General features: G+C 54.3%; 7 protein-coding genes across 7 annotated transcripts; 6 read left to right on the forward strand and 1 right to left on the reverse strand.

The window, feature by feature from the left end:
• The first annotated feature begins 941 nt into the window (after positions 1-941).
• On the forward strand, positions 942-3,392 carry QBC33DRAFT_543149 (major facilitator superfamily domain-containing protein). Its single transcript, XM_060428342.1, has 4 exons — positions 942-1,494; positions 1,570-1,840; positions 1,921-2,263; positions 2,337-3,392. Exons 1-4 carry the CDS (start codon positions 1,238-1,240, stop codon positions 3,266-3,268), a joined length of 1,803 nt encoding a protein of 600 aa, XP_060282218.1. The 5' UTR covers positions 942-1,237; the 3' UTR covers positions 3,269-3,392.
• An 848-nt stretch (positions 3,393-4,240) lies between these two features.
• Positions 4,241-5,116, forward strand: QBC33DRAFT_123444 (uncharacterized protein). Its single transcript, XM_060422002.1, has one exon. It carries the CDS (start codon positions 4,382-4,384, stop codon positions 4,985-4,987), a length of 606 nt encoding a protein of 201 aa, XP_060282219.1. The 5' UTR covers positions 4,241-4,381; the 3' UTR covers positions 4,988-5,116.
• Positions 5,117-5,459: 343 nt separating this feature from the next.
• On the reverse strand, positions 5,460-6,786 carry QBC33DRAFT_589993 (uncharacterized protein; the record flags this gene model as incomplete). The annotated part of the gene is made up of 4 exons (XM_060431601.1): positions 5,460-6,120; positions 6,199-6,325; positions 6,391-6,668; positions 6,734-6,786. 4 exons carry the CDS (start codon positions 6,784-6,786, stop codon positions 5,544-5,546), a joined length of 1,035 nt encoding a protein of 344 aa, XP_060282220.1. The 3' UTR covers positions 5,460-5,543.
• Positions 6,787-9,105: 2,319 nt separating this feature from the next.
• Positions 9,106-10,861, forward strand: QBC33DRAFT_579290 (S-adenosyl-L-methionine-dependent methyltransferase; the record flags this gene model as incomplete). The annotated part of the gene is made up of 3 exons (XM_060431125.1): positions 9,106-9,170; positions 9,829-10,752; positions 10,819-10,861. The coding sequence occupies 3 exons, from the start codon at positions 9,106-9,108 to the stop codon at positions 10,859-10,861; spliced, it is 1,032 nt and encodes a 343-aa protein (XP_060282221.1).
• Positions 10,862-11,279: 418 nt separating this feature from the next.
• QBC33DRAFT_123457 (uncharacterized protein) lies at positions 11,280-13,408 on the forward strand. Its single transcript, XM_060422003.1, has 3 exons — positions 11,280-11,601; positions 11,661-11,861; positions 11,955-13,408. Exons 1-3 carry the CDS (start codon positions 11,333-11,335, stop codon positions 13,243-13,245), a joined length of 1,761 nt encoding a protein of 586 aa, XP_060282222.1. The 5' UTR covers positions 11,280-11,332; the 3' UTR covers positions 13,246-13,408.
• A 1,173-nt stretch (positions 13,409-14,581) lies between these two features.
• On the forward strand, positions 14,582-15,326 carry QBC33DRAFT_571223 (uncharacterized protein; the record flags this gene model as incomplete). Its single annotated transcript, XM_060430594.1, has 1 exon — positions 14,582-15,326. Exon 1 carries the CDS (start codon positions 14,661-14,663, stop codon positions 15,324-15,326), a length of 666 nt encoding a protein of 221 aa, XP_060282223.1. The 5' UTR covers positions 14,582-14,660.
• Positions 15,327-17,103: 1,777 nt separating this feature from the next.
• Positions 17,104-17,689, forward strand: QBC33DRAFT_612129 (uncharacterized protein; the record flags this gene model as incomplete). Its single annotated transcript, XM_060432472.1, has 2 exons — positions 17,104-17,144; positions 17,202-17,689. 2 exons carry the CDS (start codon positions 17,104-17,106, stop codon positions 17,656-17,658), a joined length of 498 nt encoding a protein of 165 aa, XP_060282224.1. The 3' UTR covers positions 17,659-17,689.
• Between the last annotated feature and the right edge of the window lie 153 nt (positions 17,690-17,842).

Here is a 17,842-nt window from a genome sequence, read left to right on the forward strand (position 1 = left end):
CAACGGTGCTTGAAGCCAAGAATATTGATTTCATCTGTGCATCTTGCCGGTTGTTGCTGCAAGCGCGTGCCGTAAAATTCTCGACAGACGTCCGGCATTCGCGCCCGTCAGCCCCCATGACAGCCAATTTTTAGCTATTTTCAACCTTGCAAGGCCAAGTGGATATGGCCTTGTCTTTGTTGCACGCCCATGTGGCGATTGAGTCAAGATGGTGGCCTCACATGCAGGGCAGCTAAGCACAATAGAACCCCCTGACATAACCTCAAGGTACCAGTCTCAAACATCTTCGGGGCCCAAAGACATAGGAACCCACCCAACCTTAGGAGCTCTCGTCTCCTGCGGTGCCTCGGATCTTAGGAGCCTCATCATCGGAGTTTTCAAATTCCAGGAAAGTGGCACCGAAATATACTAATGATGCAGTACGTCTGCATCTTCGTCAGTGTTCACGGTTTCAGAGGCATGGCTTTGGTACAGTACAATACCATGACGGCCGGGATTATTTATCATCCAGACCATCAACCTCTTCCCACGTACGGAATACGGATGGCTAACGCGGCTTCTTCCTCGGCCTCGGATTAAGCCTGTCGGGTAACATCCGAGGGTCTACATGCGTACCTTGGCATGAGGGAGCTAATCATGTACACTAGCCGATGTGGATTGATCGTATCTTATCAATCAGGTTAGACCTTAAAAAACTTCACGTCTATTGTCCGTTCATCAGCAAATCAAAGTGTGAGGTCTCGCCAAGCCCCTGGTTCCACAACTTGGCACTTCCTACTACTACGTTAAAGGCGTGCCGCGGGTTCCGCAACAGGCAGGAGAGAGGCAGCCGATCTCGGGCGATAGTGGCATGGTGTGCGTTATCTAATCTTATCAGATGCGCCTGGTCATCATACATATCATTTTTTTCAATCCACTTCGCTCTCTCCCTTTCTCCACATGGTCGTCTTGACGAAAAACTAAATCTGCTAACCAACCCACATTTTCTGTGTTGAATCAACCATATCCGGGTCTATCGTGAAGTTTTTCTGTCCTTCGATGGGTCTAGCTTTACTTGGAATCAGCCTACTTTCAAGCCTTCCCTTCCCATGTGTGAATATGCAGGTGCTAGTGGTGGGCTGCAGGAGCTAGCAGGACATGGGTTCTTGCTCATAAGGACAAGGATCCCCCTCTCGCTCCCTATACTTGCGAGCTCCTTTGCACCTTTCGTTTTCTCCTTTTGAGTTCAACAACAACAATGGCAGCATTTTCCAAGCCCCGATTTGGCTTCGGTCGAACGACGACCCACGACGAAGTCACGCCGGTCGCCATGACTACGGTAGAGGGAGACAAGAAGGATCCTGCCATCGGCAGTCCCGACGATGCCGCTGCAGACCAGAGCAACGAGAAGCCACCACTAGAACTTCCTAGCCAAGATGCGCAACGAGGTGTTCAGAATGTTGAGGCCGTGACTCTGACCTGGTCGAAGAACTCGCTGATCGCCGTCTTCATCCTGTATGTTCTGTTTTAACCCCCTCGATGCCAACTGACCTGTACGTGTATCCAGCTAACACTACGTTTCCTCGACAGTATGTTCCTGCTTTATTTCGTCAACGCATTCCAGGCCTCGATTCTCTACAACTTGGTCCCTTTTGCCACCAGCGACTTCGAATCTCACTCGCTATTGACCGTCATTTACATTGTCTCAAATGCCATGTCGGCTGCAGTGTACATCCCGTTAGCGAAGATGATGGACCTCTGGGGTCGAGCTGAAGGCTTCCTCGTCATGGTTGCCTTCGCTAATCTGGGCTTGATTCTTATGGCCACATGCAATGGTCTTTCCACCTTCTGTGTCGCACAGGTATGACAGACGATCATGCCGTGGCGGCGGAAACAAGCCGTGGGAGGATTCTGAAAAAGTGCTAACAGCCGGGGTACTAGGTGTTTTACTCAATCGGATTCGGAGGCATGACATACAGCGTGGATGTGATCACGGCCGATGTGTCCAAGTTGAAGAACCGAGGTTTGGCGTATGCCTTCACATCATCTCCATACATGATCACGGCATTCGCTGGTTCCAAAGCTTCGGAGGCTTTCTACTACCACATCAGCTGGCGATGGGGTTTTGGCTGTTTTGCCATCATCTTGCCTTTCGTGGCTGCCCCCTTATTTGTGCTGTTGAAAGTCAACCTTCGAAAGGCCGAGAAACAAGGCCTCGTGTTCAGGGAAAGGAGCGGCCGGTCATTATTGCAGAATATCTGGCATTACACCCTGGAGTTCGACGGTGAGTAATGAACACAGGTTTCCCAAGAACCAGACATTGGGAAAAAATTACTAATTCATTCATCTTTGAATAGCACTTGGAGTCGTCTTGTTCGCCGCCGGCCTCACGGTGTTTTTGCTACCGTTTACCCTCGCTGATACCGCCCCAAATGGCTGGGCGTCGGGTTACATCATTGCCATGATTGTGGTCGGGTTCGTCTTGCTCGTCATCTTTGGCCTCCACGAGACATACCTAGCCCGAGCGCCTTTCCTCAACATTCAGCTCCTGGCAAATCGGACCGTCATCGGCGCATGCCTACTGGACGTAACGTACCAGGTCTCGTATTACTGCTGGAACAGCTACTTCACGTCCTTCTTACAAGTGGTCAACAACTTGACCCTGGCTCAGGCTGGATACGTCGGCAGCACATTTGACGTGGTCTCTGGTGTGATTCTGTTGTTTGTCGGCTTCTTGATCCGCAAGACCGGCCGATTCAAGTGGCTCTTGTACTTTGCCGTTCCGCTCTACATCCTCGCACAAGGCTTGATGATCCACTTCCGCCGCCCCAACGGATACATCGGCTACATTGTCATGTGCCAGGTCTTCATCTCCGTCGGCGGAAGCATCTTCATCATCTGCGAGCAGATCGCCATTTTGGCCGCCGTCGACCATCAGCATGTCGCTGCCGTACTTGCCTTGCTGTATGTCATGGGCAACATCGGCGGTGCTGTGGGGAATAGCATCTCTGGTGCAATCTGGACAAACACCTTCGAGAAAGCCCTTGAGCGGTATCTCCCGGCGTCGGCCCTGCCCGACATACAAGACATTTACAACAGTCTGGACACGCAGCTGACCTATGCTGTTGGAAGCCCCGAGAGACTGGCAATTCAACAGGCGTACGGTTATGCGCAGGAGAGAATGCTGGCTGCTGGAACCGGTATCATGGCTCTGTCGATCATTTGGATCCTCTTGATTAGGAACATCGACCTCACCAAGATTCCCCAAGTCAAAGGTATGGTGTTTTAAGGGGGGGAACTGGGAAACGCCGACTTTGGGAGAGATACCTGACAGAAATATTCGTTCTCGAGTTAGTTTAGAACAACAACCTGCAGTCTTCTTCGTAGTATTCGCTCTCCGTGGCATCTCCAAACAAGAGACCTATTTATCAGGTGAAGGTAATTGGCCGTCCGGGTGGTGCGGTCGATATTTTATCCGTGCTACCCCTGACGGGATGCATCCATTTCGTTCACTTAATTAGCCTCCGGCGCCACTTTCAAATTCCCCCACCGCTTCTTTCGAAAACAAGTGGAACAGACACCTCCGAGATGCCACTGTTAAGCCTACCAACGAAATACTCGAGGAGATAGCCGGGAATCTGGAGTCGGAAAGGGACATTGGCGCATTCCTCAGCGTGAACCATCGACTTTATCGTCTTCTCATCGCGCATCTCTATCGTCACAATCGAAATCAGTCCGACAATTCGGCCCTCTGGAAGACATGGACGGGTGGAGACAGTTCAGCGAGCGATAGACGTGGGAGCCGACATTCACGATGATCCACGCTTGCTTTCGATGGCTGTAACGCATGGCCATGCGGTTCTCGTTGGCTTACTGCTTGCTACGGACGGGGCTAATGTCAAGTCTCAAGATGAAGACGGGTGGTCGCCGTTGTGCAGGGCGGCAAGTGAGGGATTTTTCAATGTGGTAAAGCTCCTTCTCGAGCATGGGGCGAGCCACACAGCCGTGAATCCCGACCAATGGGCACCGGTGCATTGCGCTGCAGATTCCAGGCACGAGGAGGTCCTAGAGTTGCTTCTTGAACATGGAGGCGACATAGCCGCGACAGTACATGGTTAGATGCCACTGGCCATGGCGGCGGATAAGGGATGCGTCGCGGTGGTCAGGATGCTCCTGGAGAAGGGGGCCGCATATCCGGATGACTCTTGCAGGAAATGGAGGCCACTGGAGCGAGCTCGTGCAACGGGCACGTTGAGGTCGTGAAGATGCTACTAGAGCAAAGACCCCAGAGCGGTGCTTCACAGCTAGTACAGGAGTGCGCCATAGAAGCCGGCCATGTTGAGGTGGTTAGGCTCCTGCTCCAGTATGGTGCTGCCGACACCAACCGGGATGACCCGGCCGGATGGACACGGCGGCTGGGATACGCTGGTCGAATGCGGACATGAAGAAATTGTCAAAGCGCTCGTCGGTAATGGGGCTAACCCCATGGTTGTGGACGATGCCGGAACAACGGTATATAGCGGCACAAAACGGTCGCCTCGACTTGCTCCGGTTGTTTCTCAACTACCCTGGCTTCGACATTGATCTGGAGGATAACAATGGCCGGACAGCACTTTTTCATGCCGCCATGCGCGGACATGACCTTGTCGTGTCAGCACTTCTTTCTCGCGACACTCGGAGGGCCAGTGAAGTTGAGGAAGAGGAGCCATTTGTTGGGCCTCTCTTTGGCAACCTTACCGGGAACGTCCAAGACTGCTTTGGGGCTTTGCCTATCTTTGCAGCAGCGAGGAACGGACATACGCAGGTCGTGGAGACTTTGCTTTTCGCTGACCCATCTTGCCTGCAACACAAGGACTGGTTCGGCCATAAGCTTGGTTTGGTGGGCGTCCAAGAGCGGGAAAAGAGAGCTTGTCCTCATCCTGCTCGAATATGTCGTGCAACATGGCATAAGAATCCCAACACACGACCTTGTCTTGGAGAGCAACCCGACCGAATTCGACCCGAGTGATCCCTGGTGTCATGTTTGCACGCGCTGCACGGTATGTGCTGTCCCAGGATCCTACTCATGTGGTGTTTGCGATGGGCACGCTATTGTCTTAGTCTGCAGAGAGTGCCAAAATGCTGGTGTTTTTTTGTCGCGATCCTTCGCATTCATATGCATATGAGCCATTTTATTGACGGATATTCTTGGTCATTTCTCTTCTACCGTGGGGTTTTAAATGGTACCTGGTAGGGCCATACGGCCACTCCTTTCCAAGTTGTGTTTTAATCTGTCATGCTCACATTTAAAACCCGGGTTGGAGGTGCATTGACTACTAAGCATGCGAGATCAAACGACGTCCTAGTATATTTTAACACACAGTAGATTCGGCATTGCCTATATAGCCCTGTAGAAGTAATCGCAGGAGAATTGCAGGTACGGTACAATGCGCGGCGACAACCCCCTAGAGGCAGGCGATCTCCCAATAACTTGGGCTAGAACGGTAAATAACAAAGTTGAGTGATGATGAACCTCCCGAGTTCCAAGTCTGAACTCAACTCGGCTTAATAATCCTCCTAGCAACCTACATCAGTTCACCCCTCAGGTTTGCCAGTGCCATGCTAGAACTTAAAAGATCACAAAACACCTCAGGCGCAATCCCCTCACGATACATGACGTCCTCGAGCAGCTGATCCAGAGAGTTGATGCGGGTCCTTACCGCATCCAACTGTCTTCGTGCTGCGTCTCTCTCCTGGGACAGCTGTGTGTTCTGCTCTCTTAAATGCCGGATACTCCGCCGCAGGCGCTCGTTTTCTAAGCTTGAAGACCTGGCGAAGGAAGGCTGGGGCCCCGCAGCGCCTTGCATCGTCGAGTGGTTTTCGTTGTCATCCAAGTTCTCGCCGTCGTGAGAGGTGTTTACACTTCCTGTACCTTCCTGCCATAGGCCTACTTGGGATCCCTGATGGATCTGGTAAGACTCACTCTGCTGAGATGCCGAAGGGTGTGTCGCGATACCGTTGGAGTTACCCAGCGTCGAGTTCGCCTGCTCTGTGAGGTCGATTTGCGGGTCCGACACGAAAGAGGGCGTATTGGCAGGCCAGAGATCCAGCGAGGCCATCAGCAGCTCAGAGGACGGCGGATTCAAAGGCGGAGTGTCGCTTCTAGGATGGGTCACTGTTAGCTCCAAGAACTCAATGCAAACACTTGCAATGCTAGCGAAGCATGTGGGTTGGACATACAAGGAGCTGTGTAAGACCTGAAAATTTTGTGTAGGCACGAGTAGCTCTTGGGTGTCTCTCCCCGTCTCCTGTGATGTTGGCCCTGAAGAATTCGATGGGGTGAGGCATTCATCGAGCGGAACGTAATCTGTAGTATCTCGTCAGTCATGCCTCCATTTTCTGGCTCAAGTTCCAGTCCCACTCAGAACTTACATGGGGACACGGTGTAGTTTCCAAGCTGGTCCTGGAGCATTGCATCTGGCAGGAGAAGGCGGAACAAATGGTACCAGTTTTCTTCGCCGGAACCTACAAATCGTTGACCGCGCACCTGATGTCGCTGCTCTTCAGTCATCCAGTACTTGGTCGGCGAGGCCTTGACCATGCAGTTGTTTCTCCCGCAGTGCTCGGCCAATGTCTCCGTCTTGCTGGGGAATGTTCCCCAGCACCTTTGACATCGTACAGTTGGGTCGTGGTTTCGGAAGACGTGTGATCTGTGGACAGAGGTATATTTCGTAAGCTCTTGATCGTTGGACAGTAACTAAGCGGCCGAACTTACTTGACCCTTGAGAAAGTCTCTGCACCTCCGTCCGGATTCTTGTTGCTCGGCATGCAGCAGAGGGGGCACCCACGGGGGTCCCATTTGTTATAGGGACAAGCGTAACGAAAGCGCTTCAGAAGTTTAAATGGCGCGTGATACATCGTTTTTGGTTGCTTGAAGGGCGGGGGAGAGCCGCTGCCGTCGCCTCCCTCCCCTTCTAAGGAGTCCCGAGATCTTCGCAATTGCTCTAGGCTTGAACCTGACGTCGTTCCTTGAGTTCTCGACGGTGGGCACTGGGGCGGGCCTCGGTTAGTCGAGCCAGTGTTGGAAGAGATCTCTTCTGAGTCCCCCCTAGAGTTGAACCTGCTCCGTAGCGAATTGATACTGGAGCTATCTGGAGAGTGACTTTCAACGGATGCGGCGGCATCAAGTTGCGGTAAGCCTTCATCATCGTTCTCGGGACTTCGAGCACTCTCTAACAGCCATGCTAAGGAGCGGGAAAGGTGATTGTTGATTCTTCTCTCCTCGCCAGGAAGAGAGTTGACCGTGTTTTGCCACGGCGAAGGGCTTCGAGATGATTGTGTCGAGGGGGTGCCTAACGTGGTGTCGCTGTTTGTATCTGGAGTGTCCCCTCTCTCAGTATCACTACTTGAAGGCTGAGCCGTGAGGGTTGACGTAGGTGTATTATTGTCAATAGAGGCGGTATCTCGACGTGTCTCGAGAATATGACTCGCTGAGCCGCAGCCCTCTCCGCTGTCTTGTTGTACGCTGATGCCCCGGAGTCCGCCAGACTTGGGAGCCTCAGATGTGGTCCCGGGCTTTGAACTCTCCTTCCGAGTCGGAACGGGAGCGTTCCCAACATGCTTTTCGCACCATCCCGCCATTTCCCCCTCAGTCGCTTCGAGATTTTCGCCAGGTGCTTCCATGGTGAAAACGATTTCCGGTTCTTGAAGTTGTGATGGGTACGCAAAGAGAGGGTCCCAAAAGCTAGCGTCCAATCTTCTTTTCTTAGAGGATAATTCTTTCATGTCTGGATTTGGATGCTTCAATCTTTGGTGCCTGGCGAGGTCGCGGCCTCTGAGGTAGCCTCTTGTTCCGACCCTATCGCATCCCACAGATTTACATGGAAAAGGTGGCGAGCTGTGGGCTTCTCGCATGTGCTTGTTGTAGTCGGATATGCTTGCAAACACTCCCATCTCTTTTTCGAATGGTCGAGCTATCTCGTAAGTCTGGCTGCTGCTGAAATACTTGCAACCCTCGCGCGGGCAAGAAAGAGGCGCCTGGCATGTGCTTGACAAATGTGACGTGAGTGGGCTGCAAGGTGGAAGGCGCCACGAGTCATCCAGGGTCTGAAAGTTGGCTTCGAGTGGGAGAGGGGACGGCAAAGAGCAATAGCCAGAATCGATACTTTGGGTCGAGTTGCTCTGGGTCGAGTTGATACTCGAGGTCGACCATTCGATAGACTTGGGCTCCGGGGCCAAACGGGGTAAAAATTCTTCAGGCGCTGCGTAAAGGGTTAAAAATTCTTCAAGCGCCATAGGCATACGGTTCCATTCTTCAAGTGAGAAGATACGACGATTGGCAGATGGCTCTATTAGGTTTTTGACTGCTGGGGGTAGCATGTCATGTGAGGAAGCGTCAGCCTCGGATGGCTGAATATTTGAAGACGTGCTCGTCATGGTGAACCGTCCGGGAGGCGGAGAGATCCAATTCGCTTGTGGTGCTCGAGACGAAGAGTGGCGGGAAGTACTCAAGTCTCAATCAGGGTCTTGATGGGGGACGTCAAACAGTAGTCATAAGGTATCGCAGCAGCAGAAAGATTTCGGTGCCAAGAAAGAATAATAGTTATCTCGGAAAGAGGAAAAAGGACGAAGAGAGAGGGGCAAGCCACGTTCATGAGGCCGAACATCCAAGGAGGGCGCAGTTGGCCGGGTCTCGACTGGCTACGCGATGTGTGTGAGCACACACGTGCACGCTAGACTCGTCCTGGAATATCATACAAGATCAGGCTGAGTAGCTGCATGCATCTTCGAAACCAATTATGCATGCCAGTGACTCGAGAGTGACTTGTATTCTGGCCTACCTAGCCGTTCAGTGAACCAAACCTGTGCCTCACGTGTGCGCACTTGGGCGCGGTGAGGGCGAGACTGGCAGACTCCAAGCTGGTGGTTCTGGACCACGATACCAATGGCGCCCGTACGTGCACAACCTGGGAGGAGGTAACAGGACTTTAACTAGACACTTACTCTTCTACCCTATGCGCGCTGTCGAGAGATCCATACGACTTGCGTATTATTAAATAGACTCGGTTTTCCACACATAAGTGAGGCAGTGTAATAGTACCAACATCTCGTCTCAGAATCATATAATTCAGCGCATCGAGAAACACCATGAACAGCGGCTCCAACAACTCAGCCCGAGTGCCGGGTCTGCACGAAGCCCGGACGCACCCAAGGTAATTTTGTGCATTGGACACGTTGCATCCCGAATCTGACCTGGAGGGTTTGCAGTTTTTCTGCCAGTGTGGCTACGGGCGCAGCGACCTCTGGGTCGAACATAGGCTCAGCGGGGCGGGGAGGTCAATCATCGTCTACCACAAACCACCGCTCGCAAGGATGGGGTGTCTTTCACATCGCAAATCAGCAAGAGGCTGACAGGGATCTCCAATTCATTGGTTCCCAGTTTGAGGGGCAGCAGAAAAATAATCGTGGCATTGTACCCGGATAGTCAAAGTTGCAATCCCGGTGGTCTTCGATAGCCCGGAGCAAACATGGAAACGGGAATGGATTTTGGTATCCTTGGGTTTCATAATAAGACGTATCGATTTATATGACATGCATGACGTTTGTCGCCACCCTGACGCTAAATCTGATCTGGAATCTGGAACCCCTCACCTCACGTGGGCAACCACGGAACGGTTCCACTAGAAAATCCCGCAACGCCCGGCGCCATAGCTTGGCACCCGACTTGGCAGTCAGTCCCGTTTCCCACACCCCGTTCCCACCTGACCGCACGCCGACGCACAAGTCCCACCACATGTCTTCTCCCACTGGCAGCTCACCTAGAGAGCCGCCGCAACACCGGTCGTCGCCCGAGGCCAGCCCGGATATCAGAGAAGATGACGATGCCGACTCGGCGGTCGACTCGGGAAGCATCGCGTCGTCGACCACATCACTGACCGACAGCATTTTCGACTACCGCAGATTGAATGGGCGCACATACCAGCAGTCCAAGGCGGGAAATGACTACTGGGCGCCAAACGACGACCAACAAAACGAAGGCCTCGACATCATCCACAACGTGCTGTTGATGGTGCTAGATAACAAGCTATTCCTTGCGCCAATTGGCGACAACGTACATAGGGTCTTGGACCTCGGAACCGGCACGGGGATATGGGCCATCGACTTTGGGGACCAGTTTCCGAACGCCGAGGTCATTGGTACCGACATCAGCCCCATCCAGCCCACCTGGGTGCCGCCAAACGTCAAATTTTCCATCGACGATTGCCTCCTCGAGTGGACATGGCCGGAGAACTACTTCAATTTTGTGCACATCCGCGCCATGTACGGCAGCATCCCCGACTATGGCGCCCTCTACAAAAAGGCGTTCCGGCATATCGCACCGGGTGGCTGGTTACAGAGCCTGGAAATGGACGTGAAAATCGAGTCGGACCATGTCGACATCCCTGAGGACCATATCTTTAACCAATGGGCCGACCTCTTCTACCAGGGAGGCGAGAAGATGGGTCGCACATTCACCATCAGCCATGGCCACAAAATGAAAGAACTCATGGAAGAAGCGGGGTTTGTAGGCATCGTCGAGAAGAAGGTCAAGGTGCCGCTCCACGGTTGGCCAAAGGACCAGAGGCTCCAGCACGCCGGCTACCTGGCGCAACTGGCGCTCGACCAGAGCCTTGATGGCTTTGGGACGTTTCTCTTGACGCAGATCCTGGGTTGGGGGAGGACCGAGGCTACCGTCTTCATAGCCAAGATGCGGCAGGAGTCGAGAAAAAAGTCGAATTACCCCTTCTACATGACGTAAGTGACATTGTCCCCTTTGGTATCTAGGGCGTTCATGTCCAACTAACCTGGTTCGTGCCGTAGAACGGTTGTTTATGGGCAAAAGCCAGCTGCGACGACAGGCTAGGATGCATGCCGGAAGAGGGCCGACAGCTTTCGTTATCGTTGTGGGATTCAGGGTAATTATCCATTAATACCTTGGATATGCGACGATTATTCGAACTGGAAAATCGAACGCAGTGAGCATCCAATGGGACAGGAGACGACCTTGTCATCCGCAGGAAAAGGGAGAGGCGGGGTAATAATATCATGCATTCTGTGCAGGCAGGCAGGCAGGCAGGCAGGCAGGCAGGCAGGCAGGCAGGCAGGCAGACAGGAGGCTGGCAATGCCCCGGCGTGCATCCGGTCGGGGCATTTACCAGGAGCGGCAAGGCTTCCGCCAGTAATAATTAGTACCCTGCCTAATTCTTGCGCCAATGAGGTCCCGCTTCGCTTGACCCAGAACCCACATTGTAGAGTAAATACCTCTGGGAAGCCCACCGGGTATTGGGTGGGGCCGTTTTCCAAGAAGTCGCACCCAGTCCCGACACCTTAATTTATGTATAGGTATGTCATGTTGAGCTTGTTGATCGTGATCACCGGGACACTGGTGGTGGGTGCTGTAGGCAGTTGCCCGATATGCAGAAGCCTTCCCGGCGACGCGGGCTGGCCAACGGTGGCTGATTGGGACAACCTCAACCACACTGTCGGCGGGCGGTTGATTGCTACGATCCCCGAGGCCAGCGTTTGTCATACTGAGCCATACCACAACCACAACGCGACCGCATGCGCCGCTCTCAAGCCGCTGTGGGACTTTCCACAGGCCCAGTAAGCCCGATTGCCCGTTGACTTGATATTTTCCATCCCTCAGTCTAACAGTTGCGCAGTTTCGCTCCGCCTGCTGAATTCGGGTCTGGCTGGTTCCAAAATGGCTCATGCGATCCTTTCACGCCTGCGTTGAAGCTGTGCGAACTTGGGAACTATGTCAGCTATGCCATCAACGTCACCGGCGTCGACGATGTTGTTGCCGGCATCAGCTTTTCGAAAAAGAAAAACATCCGGCTGGTCATCAAAAACACAGGCCATGAGTCAGTCCTGCCGTTTGACCCCCCCCCCCCCCCCCACACCCCAAGACAAGGCAAACAACGCGTCCAAGCTGATGTGCTAATATGGACATGTAGCGTCCTTGGGAAATCGACTGGCAAAGGAGGTCTATCTCTTTGGACATTCAACATGAAGTCGACCGAGATTATCCCGTCTTATAGCAGCTCGTATTACAAAGGGCCAGCAATCAAGCTCGGTGCCGGCACCATGGCCGAGGAGGCGTACGTTGTAGCCGACAGCGCAGGATACCGTCTCGTTGGGGGTAGCTGCCCTACTGTGGGCATCTCCGGCGGTTATTCCCAAGGAGGGGGTCACTCGCCTCTCAGCGGCATCTACGGCCTGTCGGCCGACAACGTGTTGGAGTGGGAAGTGGTGACGGCGAACGGAGACCACCTCGTCGCCACGCCAAAGAAGAACGCCGACCTCTACTGGGCGCTTAGCGGCGGTGGCGGCGGTAGCTTCGGCGTCGTCTTGAGCATGACCACCAGACTATACGCCGATGGGGAGGTGGGGGGTGCCGTCCTAGCCTTCAATGACACATCCGTGGGGAATGCCGCGTTCTGGGATGCCGTCAGTGCTTTCCACGCAGCCCTGCCCCCTATTCTCGCCGGCGGTACCACGATCTCGTACGGGATGACGTACCATTCCTTCACCACCTACAGTGTCACGGCACCCAGCAGCAGCGAGGGCGAAGTCGCCGATGTTTTCTCCTCCTTCCTCGCCGACCTCGACCAACGCGGCATGCCCTACACGTTCTCGACGCACACGTCGCCGACCTACCTGACCCACTTCGCGCGCGACTTCGGACCACTCCCCTACGGCACCTTCACTGTCTCGCAGCTCGTGACAAGCCGCCTTATCCCACGCAGCGTGGTGCTCGACCCCGCAAGGAACGACGCCGTGACGCAGATCCTACGCAACGCGACGGCCAGCGGCGACAACTATGTCCTGTGCCAGTCGCTGGACGTCGACAACAGCACGCAGGCGCAGGCTCGGGGGGTCCGCACGCGCCCCGTAGCGCACAACGCCGTCCTGCCTGCGTGGCGAGACGCCGCCTCGCACTGCCTCATCATCGCGGCGTGGGACTGGACGGTGCCGCGGTCCGTCATGGCGGAACGGGAGGCCGTGCTGGTTGGGAAGATCACGCCGGCCCTGGAGGCTGCCACCCCGGGGTCGGGCACGTACTTGAACGAGGCGAACTTCGCGCAGGTGGGCTGGCAGGCGCAGTTCTACGGGGCGAACTACCCGAGGCTGCTGCGCGTCAAGGCCGAGCACGACCCCGATGGCGTGTTCTACGCCGCCACGGCAGTCGGGAGCGAAGCGTGGGTTGCCGACGGCAGCGGGCGGCTCTGCAGGGCCGCCGCTTAGCCGGAGTCGGGGAACGGGGATTTGCATGCCTAGGTGGGTGGGCAGCCACATCGTGGGGAGAGGAGAGAGGGAAAATAACACAATCAAGAGGAGGAAATTAGGATGAGGATGGTGTCCCGCTCAAAACCTTGATCGTTGCCACGGTAACGGATTCGTCTGTTTTAATTTCAAGGATCAAGAGAGCACTAATTAGTTGACGCTGAGTTTAACTTGTGGGGTGATTTTGAATAGGATACTCGAGTCTCTTGGAATAATTACAGACCAAGCTTAACCTCCCTAGCATGGGAGAGAACCTTGTAGACCAAACAAACCACATAATCGGATTTTCAGGCGATCTGGACCCAGGAGGAAACGCATACCATACCTTCGTCACAAACTACAGACCTCTTTGGCAGTAATGTTGCTGCGGTTGAAGCGTCAACACGAGCCCGACTTCTAGAATGGGCACCACGGTATTTTCTCTCCGATTTTGATCTGGTTGCAACAATGGCGATAGGGAAGCTGGCCCAAGGGTTCTGGCTCTCAGAACTAGTGAATGCTTCTGTCACTGAGCCGCTTCTTCCTGGCCCTGGCATTTTGCCCAACAATGCAACTGATGCTCAATGGGAGTCGTATGTGCGAGAAACTCGTATGTTACATTCTCATTCCTCACTCCCTCCCTAACTAGCTAGGCAGTTGCCTAGATATGGAGCTAACCAATTTGCCCTATTGCAGTCAATGCGAACACCCGTGTGCTTGGCACAGCTACTATGATGTTCAAGGAGCTTGGTGGAGTGGTGGACCCGGAGCTGAGGGTGTATGGGACGGCTGATGTGCGAGTTGTGGATGCTTCTATGCTCCCGACGCAGGGCAACGGACCTATGTATACGCCGTGTCGGAACGGGCCTCGGAGATCATAAAACGAACATCGAGATGATTTGGCGGCTAGGAGGCGTGGCTATGGTGTATTAGACTGCTGGTACTCCTTCCTTGAGGTTTTGGGATGGACAAAAGATGGGAAAGTAGGGAGACGTTCGACTCCGGCGGGACCCAGCATGTATCCTGCTGGCTACCTGACAAATCCCCTCCCTGAAACTGCCCAACAAACAATAGGATACCGCTCCCATTCATTTCAACTGACCTAATCAGCTAAACACCCCTCATCGCGTGACAAACAAAGCCCCTCTCCTGGTGCCTCTGTGTGGATCATGTTAGGGCATCAAACCCCGCAGCGGCTGGGCATCCTTCCTGATTAAGCTACCTCCCGATCCCTCACTGGCCAGTCCTCGTAAGCCTACTGCACGCTTATATCCTTATTAGCCCGATCCCCTCCCCTTCGACAGCGCCCTGCACTTGACACGTTCAGACTCCCCTTTTAATCAATCGCACGGCAATTTCCACCTGATCCTCACCAGTACCCGCCTTCTCCATAGATCATGGCTCACTACTCCGAGAAGAAAGACCTCTTCCCCATGCCCGGCGGCTGCACCTGTGGCCTCATTCGCTTCCAGCTCGTCGAGCCGCCCCTCATCGTCCACTGCTGCCACTGCACCTCCTGCCAGCGCCAGACGGGTTCCGCCTTCGCCATGAACGCCGCAATCGAGACCACGGCCCTACTCCCGCTGCCCGCCGCAGCGCCCATCGTCCCGGCCTCCCGCGCCAAACCGGCCCCGCTCCCGGCCTCCCTGATGCCGGCCTTCGCCCGCGGCACCAACGCCGCCGCCGTCACCGCCACCTCCGCACCGCGACCGGCCAATACGAATCCCGAGCTCATCTGCGTGCCCACCGAGTCCGGCTTCGGCCAGACCGTAGCCCGCTGCCCGACATGCCACACGGCGGTGTGGAACCATTACGCCGACGGGGGTCCGCATATCGCGTACGTGCGCGTGGGCACGCTCGACCGCTCGTGGGAGATCGATCCGGATGTGCACATCTTCACGCGCAGCCGCAGGACGTTCGTCGCCATCGACGACGGGAAGCCGCAGTTCGAGGCGTACTATGCCAGCAGGGAGGCGTTGGTCGGGGAGTACGCCCGTGAGAGGCTGGCGCGGGTGGGGACATTGATGGAGGGGTGGAGGGCTCGGATGAAGGCGGCTATGTGAGTTTGGGTTCCCCTTGATGTAATTAAAGCTACCCTGCAATTCGAAGCAGTGCTCTGTTTGGCTCTTCGACGAGGTCTCCATCTACCCCATCCAGCACACACTTTGGTCAGTATCTATTGTACTGTTCCGTGTGTCTTTGAGCCAGACCCTCGGTATTCAAAATTGTGCACAATTTGGTCAATAGGATATTCCTCGTCTTTTCAACGTCGTGCCACACGTGGTTGGCTGAGCAATGCATTCTTCGAGACCCGATTGGAGGCCCATGGATCCCCATCAATGAAGACGATTTCCTCAGCGGTCCCGCAGCGAAGCACCAAAGATAAAAATCTCCTCCCGTTTCTCGACTTCCGACTTGTCCAAGATACCGCAGACCTTGGTCTCGCGCGTGCTGGTAATCATGTCTCAAGCCAGGCGATATAGAAAGAGTATCAACATCGGCGGGTTTATAAACGTTATGCTGCCGTCATTCATTTCACGGCTGAATCTTAGCTAGCACATCTGGCCCCGGCTCCTGCCGCTGATGCAATCTACAAACCTCGAGCTGCTTCGTTTCCCGGTTCGCCTGCGTACCACGGCATGTGTTCCCGCATTTTATGCTATAATTAGCAGCATCACATTTGTAGCGACGCCCGAAAGACTGAAAATTATGCATGTTTTCTCTCAAGGAAGGAGACTCAAGACATACTTCTCATCAACTATAGCAGACTTTCTTCGATGCTGAGGCGTGTCTAGCCATGCGACAAGATCAGACCTAGAATAACCGACCATGTATCGAAATACCTATTACCCACAAATTGTATTATCTCTCCTGTCCCGTTTCTCTACCTCTTTTCGCCTCACCGACGTTTGCTATTCCCACTTCTTAACGGTGGTCCCTCGAGCCGAACTTGGTTTTGTTGCCCCCGCCAGGCGGTAAGAATCAGTATGAGCTACTTCTCTCAACGTCTCCGTAAACAATACCCGGTTCGCAAGCGAGGTAGCCTCGCTAGCGTTGCATGGTAATTACACTTCGAGTCGTGATCACAATTTACGCGATTGCCACCTCAGGTGGAAGCGCGGTTCAACTCAGGAAGTCGATAATATTGCCTGGATCGATGCTTCCCTTCCAGTGCTTTGATCGCACGATGTTCTTAGAACGAGATGGCACTATTTTCATGTGCATGGGTCTGCCAAGCCTGAAAATCCGACATGACCCTTTTGGATGATTCCGGATCATCCAAATTGGTTCCTGGTCCGTTGTCAAGCGACTATTTTTAGCCATATCTTAATTGCGTTTGAAGGTTGCGGGCTGACACGCATTCAGCCGCGACATATTGGCCACCAAACAATCCTACGCAAATAAAGAGCGCGCACTTCTAGGTTACGATGCCAGCGGGCAGAGATATATTGGTTTCTGGCATCTTGGCTGTCATTAGCCGCCTTTGCTTCCGAACCTGGAGTAGGTGAATATTTCGGCGGCCGCGAGGTATCCACGAACCCGGGATGTTGAAAGGGGCTTGGAACCAGCCCCGGATATTGAGTATTGTGCCAAGCATTGCCCTCCAATTGAAGACTTTGCGATATATTGAAAATATATTCAATATGGTGGTGGTGGGAGCCATGCGCATGCTTTGACCTCCAGGGTCGCCGGGACAAAGCCATATAAACTGGCATCCCTCCCCAGCACGACACCGACACCCGACCCATTAACGCTTCCTACCAGAACCTCAACAGCACGGAAAAGACCCGAACCGAACACACTCTCCAATTAGCAATTGGTCAGGAAAATCCCGAGACAATGCGTTCCATCCTTCCGATCATTATCTCTGCCCTGGCGGCGTAGGTGATGTCATTACCCCCTTATCCAGCGAACCATTTCACTAACCCACCGTACAGCGGCGTAGCAGCCCAGGTCACCCTGACCCCTACAACAATCTGCAAGGGCGCCACATGCACCACCTGCCCCGTCACCGAGACCGAGACCAAGACTAAGACGGCGACCGAGACCGCCACCTTCGTCTCCGTCCAGACCACCACCGCGACGACCACCCAGACGACCACCCAGACGACCACTGCGACGGTCACCTCGACCTCCACCGTCGTCCAGACCACCACCTACACCACTACGCAGACGACGACGAAGCCCTGCGACCCCCCGGCCAACTGCCCGACCGTCACCTCCACCGGCACCGTCTGCGGCACCTGCCTCGTCGCCGGCTGCACCACCACCTCCGTGCTGACGAAGTCCGGCGGCTGCAATGTCGCGACGGCGTCGGTCAGCTTCCCGTGCAACCAGGCGAACGTGTGCAACAATATCGGGTGCAAGACTGTGTATGCTATCCAGACGGCCTGAGGGAGCTGATTGAGGGGGCGGAAGGAGCTGGGCTTGGGCTGGGCTGGGTTGCCAGCGTTTGGCTTGGGGTTGCATTGCATTTCTGGGAGAAAAGGAGCTTGTTTCAAGTACTTAGTTTTCTACGGGAGAATAAGTCAGGTAGTTGATTGCATAGTGGAGCATAGCTAGGGCGCGAGTCACGAAA

Source organism: Phialemonium atrogriseum (assembly GCF_030411735.1).
Source record: "Phialemonium atrogriseum strain 8032-3 unplaced genomic scaffold QBC33scaffold_17, whole genome shotgun sequence".
In the NCBI taxonomy this organism is placed as follows: Eukaryota; Fungi; Ascomycota; class Sordariomycetes; order Cephalothecales; family Cephalothecaceae; genus Phialemonium; species Phialemonium atrogriseum.

Coding starts and splice junctions, on each gene's coding strand:
- QBC33DRAFT_543149 (XM_060428342.1), top strand. CDS start 1,238: ATGGCAGCATTTTCCAAGCCCCGATTTGGCTTCGGTCGAACGACGACC. Junction 1,495..1,569: donor CTGATCGCCGTCTTCATCCT/GTATGTTCTGTT, acceptor TTTCCTCGACAG/TATGTTCCTGCTTTATTTCG. Junction 2,264..2,336: donor TTACACCCTGGAGTTCGACG/GTGAGTAATGAA, acceptor ATCTTTGAATAG/CACTTGGAGTCGTCTTGTTC.
- QBC33DRAFT_123457 (XM_060422003.1), top strand. CDS start 11,333: ATGTATAGGTATGTCATGTTGAGCTTGTTGATCGTGATCACCGGGACA. Junction 11,602..11,660: donor TGGGACTTTCCACAGGCCCA/GTAAGCCCGATT, acceptor ACAGTTGCGCAG/TTTCGCTCCGCCTGCTGAAT. Junction 11,862..11,954: donor ATCAAAAACACAGGCCATGA/GTCAGTCCTGCC, acceptor ATGGACATGTAG/CGTCCTTGGGAAATCGACTG.
- QBC33DRAFT_123444 (XM_060422002.1), top strand. CDS start 4,382: ATGGACACGGCGGCTGGGATACGCTGGTCGAATGCGGACATGAAGAAA.